Source organism: Taeniopygia guttata, chromosome 4, assembly GCF_048771995.1.
Source record: "Taeniopygia guttata chromosome 4, bTaeGut7.mat, whole genome shotgun sequence".
Classification (NCBI taxonomy): Eukaryota; Metazoa; Chordata; class Aves; order Passeriformes; family Estrildidae; genus Taeniopygia; species Taeniopygia guttata.
In genome coordinates, this window is record NC_133028.1 from 25,175,298 (window position 1) to 25,195,133 (window position 19,836).

At 36.4% G+C, this 19,836-nt stretch overlaps 1 protein-coding gene across 3 annotated transcripts in view; it reads right to left on the reverse strand.

Moving 5' to 3' along the window:
• GABRA4 (gamma-aminobutyric acid type A receptor subunit alpha4) overlaps positions 1-19,836 on the reverse strand; it is an 87,691-nt gene that overhangs the window by 58,997 nt on the left and 8,858 nt on the right. For 2 of the 3 annotated variants that reach the window (XM_072928136.1, XM_030270999.4), the window contains exons 3-8: positions 19,006-19,073; positions 16,376-16,596; positions 16,191-16,273; positions 14,308-14,451; positions 12,794-12,946; positions 10,231-10,490 (exon numbers count right to left, since the gene is read on the reverse strand). In XM_072928136.1, the coding sequence (XP_072784237.1) occupies positions 10,231-10,490; positions 12,794-12,946; positions 14,308-14,451; positions 16,191-16,273; positions 16,376-16,596; positions 19,006-19,073 (929 nt within the window). Of the gene's footprint in view, positions 1-10,230; positions 10,491-12,793; positions 12,947-14,307; positions 14,452-16,190; positions 16,274-16,375; positions 16,597-19,005; positions 19,174-19,836 lie in introns of all 3 variants that reach the window. The other variant, XM_041716078.2, reaches the window with a different exon arrangement.

The window sequence follows — 19,836 nt, forward strand, 5'->3', positions numbered from 1 at the left end:
TTCCTATGTGTAATGTCCTGATGCAAGATGCCCTCTTCCTAGTACTAGAACAGAAAATCCATTTCATTTGGCATGAAGATAGGACGTCTATATCAACCTCCTTACAAGTGTGTGTAAAATGTGGTAATTAATGCTGTATCCTTGCCTTTACCACCACTGGATTCACCTGCAATTAACCATAAATAATACAATGAAAGATGCTTTCAGTATAGTTCAGGATAAATCTATACAATTTATTATTAAATACTGTGGCAGATTTGTGGAGTAAGTTTGATGGCCAGCTTCTATGATAGAGTGTATAGAACAAACAAAAAAACCCTACAACAAATCTATTGCCAAAAATCAACTCACACATCATTTGCTTTTCCATTTAAGCTCAACTTTGATGGATACTGCTGTTTACTACAGCACTAAAATGACGCACAAATATGAGTAGATCTAAATTCTTCAATATTTAACATGGTTTGTACACCATAAACAGCTGCTCACATAATGTGGAAATTCTGAAACTCTTTCTAAGTCTATGTAAGCCTCAACTTGAGCCAAAAAAAAAATAAAGTACTGGATTGTTTTGTATGTATTACCAGTTTTTGACAAGCAAGGCAATTTTGCACTTCAATGAAGTCAAGATTGCAAATTTAGCACAAAGTGAAGTAGCATGCAGCAGCTGAGCTGAGGTTCAAGGGAAGGGGATCATCAGCACAGCAATATGCAGTCCTGAACTGACAAACTTATTCATCTTGTTACAGAACAAAGAGAGCTGGTAACAACCACACTGCATATTTCCTATGATAAGGCCAACCTAGAATCCGTAAAACAAACAAGAACATTATTTAAAAGTCGCAAGTCATGTCCTGAGGAGAATGCAGCAATGATAAAAGTGATTACTAGGACACCAGGAAAGTTAGTCCTTAGGAGTGTATTTAAAAACAAAAGCAGTGAGAACACTGCAAGCTGTGAGAAACTCTTGTGTTGGTACAACATTGTGCAGTCAGCTGTTTCATGCAACTCAAGAGCATCTTTCTGTAGCCTGTTAGTGCTCTACATAGCAACTTTAAATCAGTCTCTGTAATTTTAAATTTCTTCATAGTTTTTATGATGGGCACATCCTTTTGAGATGTCAATCCAAAATAAGAAGCTCTTAGTGCCTGAGCTAACAGAGTATCAGTAGTACTCAGCATGGAAAATCCCCTTCTAAGGCTCTCTGATCACTAGGAAGCACAGCCATCATCTACTCCTGAAAAACAGGTGCACATTAAAACTAGAGCCATGTATTGGCAATATAATTCAGATGCATTCTTCTAATCTTCCTCGGGACTCCTTGGAAAATAGCTCAGCAGTTGTGGGGTTGGATACACAGACACTTCTGAAGACCTGTGTCAGGCTCACCCTGTGAGAGAGCTTCACAGCATCACTGTGCAAGATCCCAGGGCTGCTTTTGCACTGTCTACTCAAGTGGAGAGCTCACTGCTGCAGGTCAATACATTTTCTAGTTCACAACAGGTCTCTGCCACAGGATATTACTAAAACGGTATCTTTTTCTGGGACTGAGGTAGTACAATACTTAAAGCAGTAAATTCTCTTTGCCCAGGGATAAATGCACAGTAGACTTTACAAGTCACACTACCACCATCTGGTACCAGTTTTAGTGGGAGAGAGAACTAACACTTTGACATTCAGCACGCAGCTGTCAAAGCTGGAGAGAAATGCCCTAGGTAGGATCACAGCCTAAATTACAAGCCCTTGCAGAAGGAGCCACCAACTGCATCCAGCACTTCCAGCTCTGAGATCTTTCCTGAAGAAAGACAGCTAAGTTACACTGTGAGAAGACTCATGAGAAGACTCTGTCCTCTACTGTAACCCAGCAACCAGGAAGGGAGCATGGGTTTGGTGATAGGAGACTGCTTCTCAAATCTGCCCTGTCACAGGGACATCAACACAGGCTTTTCACATCTCAAGCAGGCCACTGGATATTCTAGGACAAATGATCATTCTTCCTTGCTAGAGATGTTGCTTTCTCCACACTTCAGTCTTGCCCTCCCATTGCAGTACATGCACAGACAAGCTAGCTCCAGTATCAATTCCTTTCCTTCTCCATGGCCCCATATACATTATTTAACATAATGAGAGCAGCTTCATTATGTAGAATGATACATAATGAACTTCACATGCCAAGAACTACCTAGCAGTCTGGCTACTAATCTAATTCTCCAGTATTGAAAAGGCAGGACTCAAGTCTCTCAGACTCCCACGAGGGATTTGTGGGAGGCTGTATGTAAGAGGCATGCTGGCCAGCAAGTTGAAACAGGGTAAGTATCCACCTAAGATGCATGGCAAACACTTAAGAAGCAGCAAGTCAGTTCTGTACATATCTACCCAGGGAAATTTAGTAATTAAGCCAAGGGTCTAATCACAACTTTGCATACTTCATCTCCTTAAGTAAAAAACAAAACCCAAACACAAAACCAACCAGTCAAAAAAAATTTCCTGAAAAGGGCACCACAATCAAAGCAGATGTAAAATTGCAAAGAATTTTAATTGTTTATTAGAATAATCAGGCATGTAACAATGAGATGTTAGTAGAATGAAATCAAAACTGAATGGCCAATAAACACCTTTATGCCTTTCCATTAATTTTCCAAGGATTCAATTAGTATCTTTCATGATGGCACTACTACAATTTCAATGATACACAGATAAATTAATATATAGGAGAGTCAGTAATGTATTATATGAGAGCATGGACTTCCTGAACTGGGAGAATTCAATTAATCCAAGCAAAAATTCATTCAAAAATTGGAAGGCTTAGAACAACCAAAGTCTGACATCACTTACTGTTTAGCTGCAAAAACAAAATTGTTTGTATGGTAATTTAGTAATATCTACCACAGTGTTTTTTATCCTTACCAATCCTTCCTAAGGAAACAGTCTGTTCTTCTGGGAGGACATTGTATAGCCTGCCAAATTCACACTATTTGACATTTATCAGGGAAGCAGCATGTTGCCATCAGTGTAAATAATGCTGCTTGTCTCAAATCCCACTGAGACACCATATTGACCTGCTGCGAGCAAAAGCAAAACTTGGAGGAGAAATCTACCCTGGTTTACTACTATGTTGCAGAGCCAGTCAATCAGAATTTTACTGGAATAATACTAGAGAATTTGGCTTGCCTTATAGAGCCCTAGAATACAGCCAAGTAAAAGCTCCACCTGCCACAAAATATAATGAATTCTAGTCCCTAGCTCTACCAGTGCAGAGACCAGTGAAAATTATTTGGAAAGAAAAAACAAAGGGGAGGTAAGTTAGCCAGTCAACTATCCACTCTGCTTATTTGCAATCTGAAACACGTGATGGGAGGGGAAAAGCATTATGCTTTAGTTTCCAAAAAGGAGCCTTATCCTAATACTATTTAAATAAAGTCTTCCACTACTTAGAATAAACACTGTCAGGTATTTTAGCATCAGATGAGTAACAGCCAAGTGTATCCTCCATATTTCCTTGTCTACTTTGTGACAGTTCATTCTAATACTAAAAAGAAATTTAAGAATTATCAATTATAACATTTCCTAATAAGGCTTGGAGAACATAGAGCTCCAGAAGGATTTTTTTTGTCATCCACCAAGTGCTGCAACTAAAATCCCGCTTCTTTTTGTACATATTGGAAAAAAAAAAAAACCAAAAAAAAAACTCACAACAAACCCAACCTCCCCCCCAAAAAAACACTTTCACTATACAATAAGAAAAACTCCATTGTCCACCTTTAAATCCCAACAGTTTTTGATCTAGCATCCCACCATTTTCTATCTTCACTATAACTGAATTTTGGAATTCAGTGGAGTTTACATCACAGTTAAGTTGGGTCAGAATCTAGGCACAAATCCCATACATTACCTGCTTCCAGTAATTACTCTGCTCACTTTGCAGTAATGTTTCTACTTACAGTTTAAATTCGTTCACAACCCAACCAAATAAAAGGTAGAGTAATATCAGGATGTTGAACAAATACGAAAGTTTTGAATATAGCACTTTAATTTATTATTTTAAAAAGAAATATTATATGAAATATTATATGAAATTTTTAATTTTTATGTCTCTCATTTATGCCCAAGTCACACTTGAGCCCATATTTAGCTTTATACATTATGAATAGGGCCAGTGGATCAATGGAACTAAGTCTAGTGAACCAAGTAAAAAATCAAAACAAACAAAAAACAACCCCAAAACAAACCAAAAAAAGAACCAAACAAAAAACCAAACAAACCTAACCCTAAAAAACCATACAACCAAAATCAATAGTAAAAAAGGCCCCCCTCAAAAAAAAGAATATAAAAAAAAATAAAAAACTGCACCAAAAAACAAAGTAGCAAAACAACAAAAGGCAAATAAAATCAAGTAAGCATAAAAAGACCCACAAAACATTGTACCTGAGCATCACAGCTAACAAAATATTTCATGAACCATTTTGGATCTATCTTCAGGTATCCAAAAATTGAAAGTTCCCACTAAGTCACTGCAACCTTCTCCCAGGTGATTAGTCTCTTCTGTCTCTCAAGTAGCATTTAGTACAAAATGTGCCAGTTGTTTATGACCTGCACCCACTCTCATCCTATTTAAACCTGATGCTAGCATATCTTGACTGTAAATCATCAATACCAAAAATGTTGACTAATTAAATTAGAGCAGCAGAAAATTGTTTACATGTAAAGAAATTGTTCAATGGCACAGCAGCTTCTATTTCGTATGGTCCTATTCTTATATTTAGATGAACTCTATGCATTTCTCGAGCCTGACTTCCTTCATTAGGAACTGAGTTTTAAATGCCACTGCCCTAAAAAGCCCAAACTGTAACACCCTAGGCAGTGGAGAAGTAGTGAAGCAGAAAAAAATGGTCATTATATTTAAAACCTGAAATGGTGTCCTACTGCAGGACTGTTTAAGTCTCACAAAGGAGATAGGCTGTGCATCCACATAAGGAATCCAGTAACCAGACTTGTGGCCCAAGTGTTGCCATCAAGACCAATTTGCTCTTCAGATACTTCCATTCATGTATGCGGCAGGAGGGTTTAGCTCTACTTCACTATTGCTGGGACAAAGGAAGGTAGCATTCTACTGCTCCAAAGAAGGAGCAAAGTAAGTAAGTGGTACTACTCTAGGTCTTGTATGGGTTTTGTACCTCTCCATTATGTCCGTGTATTCAAATGGAAGTTTTGGTCCAGAGGCTAAAGTTTTCGGTTTCACTGAAAGTCTAGACCTTAGACACAAGAGTGTATCTGCTGACATCTCACTATTGAATCGGCTTCAGGGATTAAGAACAACAACAGCAACAAAAAAAATGGCACACTAAAAAAAGAAGTATCCCACCTATAGCCTCAAGATTGTATGCAGCCCATCAGAACAATTTATCAGACCCAATCTTTGTTCTGTAAGTCAGGAGTCTGGGGAAAAGAGCTGGCCACCAGCCAGATTAATTGCTCTAGATATCTGCTCACCAAGGGCTGCCAAAGGATTTCCACTTTTCTCCCACTTTCTCATATAACTTGAGCTGTGCCCTTAAATGACTAAAAGGTAAGTATTTCATACCAGAGAAAATACATCTGAATCACACAAAAGCAGTATGCAGGTTGTCCACATGACAACGTTTCTCGTAAGCTTGTGGGGTGTCACATAGCACCCAAGCAAGGAGGGGAGTGTGTGCCCACATGGCAGTGAAGAGCTTGACCCTGGAGTTTCCCCATTAGACGCTACAAGACTTGCTAAGGACAAGCTGACATTTAATTGTCTTCAGAAAAGAGGAAGAAAAATTGAGAGTTACAACCTACTTGTGACTGAGTTTGAAGAAATAATTCCATTCAAAAAGTTTTTTTTGAGTCTGACCTGATTTTTCCTGAGTTTCACACTCTTTTAACAAACAGCTGAGGTTGAAGCTCATGTTACCAGTGTTTAGGAGTCTATTTTTTGAAGACTACCTTTCAGTAGCATTCTTCATCTCCAAAACTGGGTAGGTCTTTAAAAATAAACTTCATAGGAATACAGTGAAAAGGAAATAGTACAGAAGCACAAAAATAGACTCAGGAGTCCAATAACAAACTATAAATCATTCATTTCCATAACACATTGACTTGCAGCAACATTTCTGCTTATACCAACAAAAGCAGTTCAGAACATTTAGGGGTAGGATCTTTCCTTCTAAACAGAAAGCATTTTAACTTGTTCCCAAAACAAAGAAATCACAGGTAACCAAGGTTTAAGTTACCTTTCTTGCATTAGACATATTTCAGAGATATCCTGCTGTGCCTGACAGAAAGTTTGTCCAAGTCCCTTGGAAACTCAAGGCAGACCTCAAAAAATCTAGAATCCTACTCCTGGGATGTCTTCTACAGATCTGCACTCCTCCTTATTGAAATACATTAAGTTTGTATCAAGAAGTTAAAGACAAGAAGGAGTTAAAATAGGGTAGGCAGGGGAAGGAGTTAAAAAAAAATATTGAAGATTACCATGGCTAAAGTAAAATCAAGTAATAAAGGAACACAAACTGCATCTGCAGCTATTGCAGGCTTGCTCCTGCTACCCTCAGCCCAGTAAATTAGCTTGATGCTAGGATTTTTTTCTTGTAATTAACACAGTTCAGACTACTTAGCTAGCCCCTGAACTGCATTTATCACTTAATTGATATATTAATCAGAAATACCCATCATGTGGCTCTTACATAAGAGAATAACTTAGAAAAACAGATAGCCCACATTTTCTCCAGCAAAAATTCATTGTTTCTAGTGAAGAAATATATAACATAAAGTAATATATCCAAATCATTTGATCATAATGATAAATCATAGGAGTTTCCTTTGATCCAGGACAGCTATAAAAGTTGTTTTGACTGAAAAGAGAAAAATAACCATCATTAAAAATTCTAATTAGCATGAGTAATATATGAACTGATTCAATACAGAAAATACAGTTTAATTCTATGGTAAGAATTTGGTCAAAAATACACCTGTCAAAAAAGGACTTTTAATAATGTGAAATTTATCTTTACTTTATCAAAGTTTACTATTAATATGCCTAATTTCTAATATCACCAGATAGAAAAATCTTCATATTCTATAGCTAATCCAGGTTCATAGCCCAACTTGCTCCCTCATAGAATCCTTCAAGGACAATCTCACCATGTTACTTGAGGAAAAAAAAAACATCAAAACTGTGAAACCATCCAGTTAATAATACAGAATCAACAGCTCATAAGACAAACCCTTATTTTAAAATATAATGTCACCATGTGTGTTTTCCTTGACAACCTCAACTGGTCTGTAATTTTTCAGGGGACCTATACAGATGACATCTCAATTGCAAAAATAGTGGGCAGAGACACCTGTATGCCATTTCAAGGTAGACTAAAGTATAGGGCTAATAGGCCTAAGACAGGGATCTCCCCCAGTTAGCAGAAGACCCAAAGCACATTGCAAATGGTGAGATATTCAACAGAAAGAACTGTAAGGTTCAAGTATTCAGGCACCTTCTCTCTCAATAAGCATACACTTCCTCCCTGGGCTGAGAGAAAATTTTTGATTTTGGGAGACTGGAAAATTCAGTATTACAGGCAAAGTCTGTTTGAAAAAAACTTCAGGTTTAAAATACAACTTTTCCTTGAGCTCTGGCAATTGTACTGCTATCAACAGAGTTTCTACCACAATAGCGTCAGCACAGTGCAGATTTTTAAATACTTATTGGGTCAAAAAATCAAGCCTATCTATTGAGAAAAAATGTGTAGATTTACATTAAGAAACATTGCTTATAAATTGCATGCTATAGTCCGGCTACTGTCCTGCATTCGTTGTGCACCACAAACTCACCACCAATCTCAGTACTAAGGAAACTGAGATTTCAGTATCAGCACTGACTAGGCAGTATTTGTGCAGAACAAAAAGTCAGATTCATTATAAGTAATAAAGAAATATTTTATAATAATAATAATAATAAATAATAAGGAATTTAAAAATTCTAGATTAGTCCTTAGAAGCAAAATATAGCAAGCAGTATTTTACATGTCAGTTTGGAAAGCAGGGTGTAGCATCCATGTTAGGTTCTAGAGAATTAGAGCAGTGACCTGTTCTGCACAGTTGGAGACCAGAAGTAATCCTTCAGTCATAGAAAGGATTGCACAATAGTTAAGTCTTTATTAACAGTAGCTGTGGGCTCACCTTGTACACCTGTCTTGGAAGAGCAAAGTCTCAAATCTTAGCATAGGCAGAATTAAGGAGAAAGCCTTGAAAAAAATAACAGTTCAAGGTACAATCAACACTATCACTCACTTACATACTCATAATATTAATGTGTAATCCCTTGAGTAGATTTTTCCCTTGAGTGCTTTCAAAAATCTCCTAATCTGTGAGAATGCTCCCACATTTATGCCAGTTGTATTAATTGAGCAGTGGAATAGAACTCTTCACATCTCATTTTATCTGTCTTTCAAGTTGAAAGATGTGTATTCTGTTGCTGTTGTTTTAAAAAATAATAATAATAGCAATAGTAATAATAATGAGAATAGAAAAAAAAAGAAAGAGGAATTTCTCCAAAATGTGTATAAATGGTTAAGCATTACACATTACTAACTTAAAGCAATTCTGTCCATGAATCAAAAGACTTCTTTGAAGCTTCCATGAGAATAAGTTTTATTAAGCTACCTGAGTAAACTATTGTTTTTCCTATTGTTTAAAATAAAATCTAATGAATAAACCTAGGATTAACTGTTCTTAGTAATTTATTTTCCTAGGCATGCAAATAAAACCTATCACCAAAATCAGTATTTATTTTCACTCCTCAGGAGCAGCCAAGATACTCTACTAAACTTCATGCTGCACAGTCAAAAAGCTTAGCATAAGCTCATAGCACTAATACCTCTGTGTACAAGGGAACTACGTGCTACTAGAAACATATTTCTTGGTTTCTGTCTCCTACCAGCAGCCAGTGGACTGACAAATAACAAACTCTTCAGGAGCATATCTATCCTTTTAAGCAGAAATGGGAGCTAACATAACAACACAGCCAGGAGATTGAAAACAGTATCTACACTAGGAGAGCAAAGAAGAGGAAGAAAAATGGAAGTGGGTGGACAGCAGCTGCACAGCGATAGAAAATGGAAAGGGTGGGAAGGCAAAAATGAGAAGATGAATAGGGAAGGAGACAAATGAGATGTGAAAAGAGACAGAAGACAAAATTAACAAGAGTTAGTCTAAAACAGCACTTCTTAAATCCTGGCTCAGTCAAAGGAAATTACAAAGTCAGCCTGACAGGAAGAGTAAGTAAATCACAATGCTGCTGTCAGCGTCTCACTTCTTAAGTGGTGTTGCCAAGAGCCAGTCCTGGCTGGGAAGTACTGGCCCACTGCGTGGCAGGGACAGTGCTGCAATGCCTTTGTTAGCTACATGTCTCATGAGCAGCTGCTTCAGAGAGTAAGCACAATTTATTGGGAAAGGGAAAAGAGAGGAAAGGGTAATCACCAGTGAGCTCTACTGGAAATGAGATTGAGCATTTATTTGCTAGTCCACACACTAAAACAGCTCCCCCACAAGTCACACTTAATCCAAAGCATTAGGAAAGCAGACAAGCATTTTGGTAAACAGAGCCACAAAACCTTGTCGGCAATTGAGGTGAACTACTGTGCAAAGATACACACATTGCATAAAAATTATATCTATCATGGAAACAAAAAGTTTCCATCCAATAGTCTTCAAAAATTCCTGAAATTGTAACAGATAAAGAAAGAAAACTCTTGATAGGCAACACATGCAATGCAGGAGAACTGTGACGTTTAGGGAAGTGCTCCAAGGTACAGCTGCAATGCTTTAATATATTTTAGTTCATTAAAGACATTAGCCACATAAAATAACTATGCCCTTATAATCTGCAATATCTTGGCCTTTATAGTCAGTCCATATGGAATCACTGTGGAAAAGGAAACTAAGTTTCCTCAAGATTCCCATTTTAACTTATCTCCAAAACAAACATAGAAGAGGCTGCACGTATGGATGGACATAATTGCCACCCTGCCCCTGAGTTTATTCAATAACACAAATAAGAATTAAATCATGCTTTACAGGTTTTTATAACTGAATATAGCCTTCCATTAGTCTGATGTACAACACATCATTAGCTCAAAGGGAGCCTGGGAGGAAGCTAAAGAAACACTACCAAAAAAAAAATACAGAAATTGTTTGCATGAGCTGGAAACATACCGTGAATGTCTCTTCTGTACTTCTTTTCCTTTGTACTGGAGCAACAGGAAATTCAAGAAGGGACTTGACCGTCTTCCTTTTGGCTTTTTCCATTTGAATGTTAGTAAAATAGTTGACAGCAGCAAACTCAATCAGAGCAGAGAACACAAAGGCAAAGCAAACCGCTATGAACCAGTCCATGGCAGTAGCATAGGATACTTTTGGAAGTGAATGTCTTGCACTGATGCTCAGTGTCGTCATTGTCAACACTGTAGTTATCCCTTCAAAAAAATAAAGCAAAAGAATTGTTGAATCGAAGTAAAACAAAGCAAGAACTGGCAAGCACCTTCAAAGAAGGAACTCTAAATCACATGTGAGTCTTCCTCTGCTGCTTGTGAATATTGCATTAGATTAAAGTCATGGCAAGCATCACATGTCCATAAGCAGCTAAGTCCACAAACAGTTTACCTCTCTTTAAAGGAGGCACAGAAAACCATGACTTCAACAGATCATCTACATGATCACATGAAGAAAACAGAGAAGCCTTCCTTTCATATGTTTTTCACTTTAAGTTCAGTATAATTTTTTTACAAGTTATTTTCTAAATATTTGAATAACATTTAAGTTGTTAAATTGGGGAGTACTCCTCAGACTACAACAAAAACATGACTTCTCCTCTAAATTGTTCTGAATGCCACCTATTATTCTGCATCTGTGCCTCTGATTACACTTGTAATCCAGGAAACACTAAATCATGACAAATTATTTTGGTGCTAAGGAAGAATATTATGCTAAAAACTCTGTTAGTTAAGAAACCATCAGGGGTTTTTTACAACCTTCTGCTACTAGTCAGCCAATGAAATTTAATTAGAATTTCATCTTCTGAAAGAACAACTTTAATTAAAAAGTGTGCAAGCATGAATAGTGAACTCAAAAGATGGCCACCTCCTGGTAGTGCTTCAAATGCAAATACATGCTGCATAAAAACAAATTAATGAAGTCTTTCTTTCTTTTTTCATCCAAAATATCCCATATCATAGAAATGTAAAACCCCAAGTATGTGGTGAACACTGCATAAATCCTAGCATGATAACCTCAATGATGAGTGACTAAAAATACAGATGTTCTTACTCTTATGAAAAGAACACTGTACTCATTCTAGCTCAAGATGAAATTCTTATGCTCAGAAGAATTTAAACTCATTAAGAATATGTTTTTCTCACATCCCTATTTGCTAAATGGTAGTATTCCATCAAGGTAATATAATTTTAAATAGCTTAACTACACACTGCCATACAGAGAAATGCTCACAATGAAATCAGTCCTTCCTTCTAAAGAAGGTAAATAAAAAAAGAGTAATAGCCAGGTCATGACAGCTCAAAGGATTTCTCAGAGTTTTCAGGAGGATAAAAAATACAGATGCAAGCTCACAAAACCTTCTTCAGTGGGAAGGTGTTGAAATCCACACCACTGAAAATGTTTAAGTCAGAGAAAAAAAAAAATATGGAAAGTTGTTTGTTTGGGTTTTGTTTCTTTCCCTGGAGGAGGCCCATCTCTGTTCAGTCCTATCCTTTCTAAGGACCTGAGTGGACCTTTGTCCACTTCAAGCAAAAACTTTTTCCAAATTGTTTCTAAAAACATTTGATTAATAGAATCAAAAATAGGATCAAGACCAAACATTAACCAAAGAGGATATGTTTGTCTGTGACAATATTAGTTTACTGACAGACTTTCTCAGATTTTTCTCTATTAAATCATTCTTCTGGAAGACTTGGAGCTGCCAGTACAACTGCCCCTATCACTATCACTCTTGCCAGCATCTAGCAGTCTACAGAGAGGCTTATAGTACAACATTCTCTTCCTGCTTTAAGCAGCTTTTAAAATGGTTTTATCCTATTTCTTTTTTAGGAAAAATATTTCCATTTAGATTCATGCACTTGTCTTCCACTGAAGATTTTCTATTATTTTCACTGTGCCATCTCGTTCAAGCCGTATTTTGGAAAGATTAATATATTGTGATCATTTTGCTTTTGTAATTCATTTTCATGATGGCAGTGGTAGAAAGGAAAGAAAAACATTAAATATGAAATTACAGTAACAGAATCTAAGCCTTATTCATAGCAAGCTTCCACTGATGACACAGATACCTCATAACAAGACATTGGAACATCTCACACACTCCAAATCAATTTAATTTACAAGTGTTCTATAAACCTTGAGTTTGAGTACTTACACTACTGTCCACTGGAGGATAAACCTGATCTGGATGTAGAGTGTATTAGTCAGAGCCAGGTCTTTCCAGTTTGCTCCCTCAAGCAGGTAGAATCCCTAGAGCTGAGCAGCCATTTGCCACAGGTTACCATCCCATCCTTCTGATTATATATTCCAAGTTTCTCTTCAGATTCCAAGGATTCATTCAACAACATTCTTCATACATCAATAGCAAGATTCTCTCTGAATTTAAATTATTCCCTTGTTTCTGAAATAGCATGGAGTATACCCCAAGGCACTGAAAAGGCCTATTCTAGTGAGAATTATTAAAAGAGCAAGTACAACAAAAAGTTTTTAAAAAGGAAATAATTACCAAATACAGTTCTAGCAGGAACTGATTCCTTATTTATCCAAAATGAAACTTGAGAGAGGATCACGGTCATAATGCATGGGATGTAGGTCTGAATCATAAAATAACCCATTTTCCGTCTCAGATGGAAATAAACTGTCATAACAATATATTCACCTAAAAAAGAAAATATTTCTCTGTGTAAAAAATTTGTGTTTCAGAGTCTCAAGTAGGATTGTTTAAGGTGATACTATTCACATAACTTAATATGTACAGAGAGATACCTTCTTTAGAACAAGAATGAATGAAGGTTTTTTTAAAAATCCCAGAAACAGTAGGTCCTTACAAGAAAGTTGATATCAAAAATGCTATAATACAACTAGTACTGGATTACATTTTACAGTATAAGCATGATTTTAAAAATTCTTTTGACAGCTGTTGGAGAAGAGAATCCCAAGACACAATTTATCTACCTACCAGTATCCATAACATTATGGTACCTACCTGCTGAATAAAACAACAACGATACACATCAAACGTTACGCAAGCATCTCAACTTTTTGCTAGGTTTATAAGTCAGCCCCACTACAACAATGAAACAAATGCAAAAACCATTGAGAAGAATTAAAAATACTCTAAATTTATCTAAAATGTTATCATTCATATTAAGCAAACAGACCAAAAAAGCAGTTTTACCATGAACTCAATAAACTGTCTAAATAAAGCACTACAGAATAAGCCTTTTGGGACAGCAAGTAATTTTTCTTTGTTAACTAATAGTAATCTATATGCTGAGAAGTAAATTCCTAGTGAATTGCAAAATGCCATTTTATCTTTGAGTAAAACATCCGTAGAGCAATACATCAAATATATTTGTTTTATTGGTTTCATTTTGACTATCTCACAACACCCAAACCTGCTGATGCTTAGAAAATGATTCCAAATTTTAAAAATATTTTGGGAATATGCTTGTTTATCACCACACTGCTCATCAGTGATACTTCACTCATTTTGGATGCCTGTAGTTGCCATTTGCCTTATTTCTTACAGAACAAATCAGCAGAAGTATCTATTGTGACTAGCAGCATATTTGTGCCTACCCTTATCTGACTAGAGGGTTTTTATGATTTTAATAACCCATTCTGTATGCTGTACTTCTATCCTGAGCTGTTTGCACCACCAAACAAAGGAAGTCTTTTGCACATAATGTGGATACAGTGCTGAGAAATTACTTCCTCACCCAGGCATCCTCTTGACTCTTCAAACGGCATTTTAAGCAGTGATTAAATGCTCATTTTGTCCCTTGGAGTAATGATCTCATTCTAGCTTTCTGAAAGACTGTCGCAATCTACTGTAATGAATCCACAAATGTAAATCTCAAGGACAGAAACCTAATTCAGATTTACACTCTCAGTCCTTAATACATACCCTATGACATTCAGTAGAGTAAAACTTACAGGAAGAAAAAGAAAAAAAGCTTTGGGCAATGTTACAGGTTAGTTTTACCTCAAGTTGATTTTTACTGACAAGATTCCTACCTGTAATAGATTTTATAGTTTCAGAGGATACCGTATGCCCAAGCAGGTCATACTGAACTAAACTGGAAGACTCCTCAGGAACTTCCACTGACTTCTCAGGTCCTTTTGTCCAGGTATAAATCATTTCACTCTTTGGATATGCATCTACAACACAGCATCAGTTTGCATAAATAGGAAATTTTTCTCATGCCTTACTAAGAACCAAAACCAAACCTACTGAAACCAAACAGTAAAACACAGATGAATGACTTCAGAAGATACCCTTCATGTTAAGTTACCCCCAAAAAGCCACCCTTGGAGTACAATAAATAAGAGCTGAGGTTATATGTCAAGTGTCACACATAAATTCACTTCACATATGAATGTGAAGACTAAACGCAAATCCCCTCTGAATCAGCCCTTTCTGGGCATGCAAAGTTTATCTTTAATTTAGCAATTTCTAACTAAAATTTTACTATTAAAATATACTAATCTAAAAAAAAAAAAAAGAAAAGAATATGTACAAGAAGGACATATTTTGAAGATTGGGTGTACATTACTTTACAGAAAAGGATGATTATACTAAAAACGGCAACATTTTAAACTTCTGCTTAAAATATTTGCCAGAAACCATAGGTAAGTAAAAAAATTCACAATGGCCCCAAAATAAGCACATACAAAGAAACATTTTACATTTAATGCAAATGATATTTCTTAGGGCTAGCATTCAATCCCTACACAGTCCAAACTCCTGTTAAAATTGAATCAAATCAGTCTTATATTTGAAATGGCTACAGGTTATTTCAAGTTTCACTGGGAGAAATATCAGACTAGTGTTCAGCAATTCCTTCTAAGTGGTGGTTCTGTCTCAAGACCTGTTACTGTGAATGAGCCCCCACTATCAAAGAACCCCTATCATACAGCTCATACCAAAGACAAATCTTGCAGCACCTGGTCTCCCTGATGAAAAATCCTATTAGAGGTGTGTCTTTCATGCCCCCATTCAGGCTGACTATCCAGCTGTATAAGCTAAATTTATGCAATGGAAAATCTCTGAAGGTTCTCCAGCGATTTCTCACTTCAGAGCTCTAGGGTCAAGGTAAACAGATTAATGTCCAGCCATTGGAGGGTGTAAAGCAGAGAAGTCAATGACCAAGAAGGCTTAAAAGAATAACAAGATAGTTAATGGAGTGCACCAACCATTTCCAGGGTGTCTCAGAGGTCTCTGGTTTGGATTCACATCAGGCAACCACAGCTACCCTCTCTGGTTTGTTATGCAGAAATCCCAAACTGTTCCTTTATCCAAAATTTAGATATTTTTCAAAAACAGACATCTGACTTCAAAGCAGAAAAATCATCTGCACTAAGATTTTTCTCATCAGTTAAAAAGTTATTTATTTAGTCTAAACTTGCCATGCAGACTCCTCTTACAGGCCAGCAGACAATTACAACTAGACACCAAATCTCTGCACATAACCTTCACCTCTTTCTTAAGACGTCAATGTGCTTCCACTGTCTGTAGAGAAAGTGAGCTAAACTGCTTCCCTAGGTGTCTTTTACCTGGCTGTTTTAAGTTAAGTTTGTCTTCTCCAAAGAACCTCTCATTTCACTGAGTAACCAATTCCTCCCCAAGAATCAAGAAAAGCGACATATTTCAAGCAACTGCGTATCCAGAATAGTGGGGTTTAACATAATAGCTGAATCACCACCTCCTTTTTATTTCTCTGGGTTTAATTTTTGACGCCCTAAATTGAAGTTCTGAGGAACTTAACAGGAGTTTTGTCTGCATAGAGATTGCATATCAAGACATAACTGTATAAATTCAGAAAGTCTAGTAACTGCTCAAAATTTAATTCTACTATTTAAATTCTGTAGTTACAAGAAATTTGATAATTGCAACTTACAACTCCCAAATTTGAGAGGACAAGCATGACCATCCATGGGAAAATCCACTAATCTCATGGGACACTCTGCACTTATTGTAAGCCTATAATGGAACAAATTAAATAGTCTCTGGTTGCCATTTTGTCTAGGCAGTACAACTTTTGCATACAGTAATTGTAAGAAGTCAAACAAACACATTAGATACCTCATTGTGTACAGGATGGTGCCATTTCTCATTATTCTGAAGAGTTTATTAGGGGCTGTCATATTATGAGCAACAGACTTTTTTCCATTCCTGAAGAAAGTATCAGGAGTCCATACCTTCGAAACCATCAAGTTGTTAAGTCTTAAAATTTCAATAGGGCCATCATATTTTAATCTTTTATCTACCCAAGTCTGACGAAAGAAGACATCCATTGTATATTCCTGTATTAAATTGCATAAAAACAAAGATCACATTTGCATACGTGTTTCCTGTAAAATAAGAAATCCCTTAGGAGCAAAGAAATCATTAAAAAAGAAAATCCTAAGTCCACGACAAAAACATCTCTCCACCAATTAAAGTGTCTTGTGTACTTCTTAGTAGCTTAATTTCTTACATTAGTCATATCAATAAACTGCTACACATTTAATCATTAAGGGATAATTAAGCTAATTAGGTTGCAGGAAGCAGGCAACTGAATTTGAAGTCAAGCATATAACTGGAAACAAAATGATTTCTAACAAGAATTGTCAACAGATTTTTAAAGAAAATATATCCATAGGTTGGATGCTGCTGGCTAAATTGAAAATACCAGGACAAATTATTAGTTCCACTTTAAAGTTAGGAAAGAAAACCTAACTTCATCTCATGGAAAGTAAGCTTTTAACTGAGGAAAGCTAAGTAAGTGTTTTGCCATGCTCATAAAACAGGGATCACAAATTATATAGAGATTTGCATATATATCTACATTTTTTTAAAAGTACGTAACTATCCCATTAACTTCCATCAGAAAAGCCACTCAGATGCTCTAAAGAAAACATGCAAAAAACTGCAGAACTGCAGACATAGGCACATCATGAGAAATCACATGTGAATGAATGGATGAAAGAATGCATTTCTCATCCTTAGAAGCTAAAGCATTTCACATAAAAAGCTATCATGGAAGGTCACATGGAAGGATTTAAGTCCTTTCTAACTTACAGTTTTGATCTTGTTGTTAAGCCAAACAATGTTTTCTGGCTTGATTTCAAATTCTTCTACAAAATGTTTCTATTGAAATTACTTGTAAGCCCATACCTATTTGCATTGGCAAGGAGGCAAGTCTACTAGTGTAATGCATCTTGGATTATATGTCTTCTTTTCCATGACTGTATCCTTCACTGTGATTTATAGTTAATCCATGAAAAGTGTCTCCTCTAGTGTCAATTCATGGCTCATAAGTACCTGTTTCTGTTATTAGCTTCTACCTGACAGATTTTGTAATATAAGATTTCAACCATTTTCATTAAAAAATGAAAATGGATACAAAAGCAACTAAAAAGACATTCTGATCATCCCCTGTACTGAGACTATAGCACACGTCACTGTTGCAGCAAGTTTTACAAGTGCAGCCACATTAAAATTACATTGGGTCACTAATGGATATATTAACTAAAGAGTATTCCAGAAACAATTCCTGCATCACTAAATAGCCTCCTAAACCATCCCTAATGAAGAAAGGGGAAATATCGGCTGTAAACTATCTTTTTGCAAGTTCCTCACCCATCTTCAGTCTATGTTCTCACTTCTGCCTAGATATATGCTCCAATATAACTATAACTTCCCGTGAAAATGAAACCTGAGAGATGCCACACAGACCTCCTATAGATTTGAGACACATATTACTAGATTTCCTCGGGACCACATCCTTGTACCCCTTGTCCCTCTGATAAGCATCATCCTGCACATGCTAACCAAGGAATGGGTAAGAATCATTTTAACACGAGACTGCTGTCGAGACTGTAGCTCTTGAAAAAATATCTTGCTACCACATACCTTTCCACATAACAGAATTAAGTCAGGTGCAACACAAAGTGAACAACAGCACTATATGGGAAGAAAATTACTACCCTGAAATTGCATTTTCCATTAAGAAGTTCAGTTCAGCACACATGGCTGTGCTATTTCCATGGGATTTCTTGAGTGTGTTATAAAAAAATCAACTGCTGTATGATTTAAGGGTATATCACTGTATTTTAGAAGTTGATGGGAGTTTTGCTGGATTTGACCTTGAAAGCAAAAGCCATTTAGGAACAAATAACAGAATATGCAAATGTAATGTTTCTCCTCTGTTACTATTTCATGCATATCACCTGGACGTTTAATTTCTGCATATACTTATGAAAACTGTTATCAGACAAACATTTGCTGAAAGCAATGCTTAAAGGAGCACAAAGGTCAGCAAAGGGCATTCATCAGAAATGAAAATGTCAGCAAGCATTTTTGAAGTGATGTCGTTATTATTCACCTGAGAAAAACACAAGTTTTAGAAACAAAAATCAATTTCAAAAATATTACACATTTTCCCTACTGTAGACTTACTTATACACTCCCTGCAAGGCTGGATTCTGCCTCTGTGCCATGAAAATCTGTTTTAAATCCTATGAAGCGAATTTCTTAAGCCAGCCAAAACCCACTGAAAGTGTGACCAGAATCAGGCCTTATGTATCTAATTATAACCTGTAAATTAAGCTGTTACTAATCTTGCCTAATTTGCATGATTGACAGAACAGTACAGATGAAGCAACCACTCCTACTGCAGTTAATCATTTCTCAGAACCAGGAAATGGCATTTTAACCCCAGAAATACATACCATTTCTACATCAGAAACAGGTCCAAAACTGGTGACATATATATCTGTTTTGACTTCAGTAACAGGACCTAATATATGAAAAGGAAGTGAGCAAGAAAATTTGAATTTTGCAGGTCAACAATTCCCATAAATGATCCTGGTGTGTGAACAGTTACCGCTTTCAGGGTTCTGTGGACAAGCAAGAGCAAAATGCAAACAGAGGTCAATTCAGGTAAGTCTCAAATAACATGCACTGCTCAATTACCTTTACTACATAAGTAAATCAAAAGCAGCATTTCCATGCAAATCCCCATTCAGAAAACCAATGTTGACTTAAGGGCTAAGAAAACTGATGCCAAAAAATTAAAAGGCTCACTAAAATCACCATTCTACTTTACAACAAGCACCGAATCCTGGAAATCCACATTCCTCAAAGCATTTAATACTAGTATTAGGACCTACTCATAATAACTGGACTACAGACATTAGCATGCCATGTACTGAGCAATTTAGTATTGCAGCATCAAGAACTGCATCCATTTCCTGAGACATACTTAAGTGCTTTAATACTAATATCCAAAATAAAAGTTGGAGGTCTAAGTACCTTTGAGGGTTTGAACCAAGATCCACATTCTGCTACAATGTCTGTCTTGAAAGAGCCAATGATACTTAGGACACTGTCAAAAACAGTGCATTGAACAGAGTTTTTGCACTCTCACAGCTGCCTACAGCAAATCAACCACCAGAGAAAGCAGTTTCATTTTAATGTATTATTGCCTTTACTACCTTGAAATCTTAAATGGGCATTTGCCCTTCAGTACATTTTCCCTTAAAGCAAAGAAAACATGCACT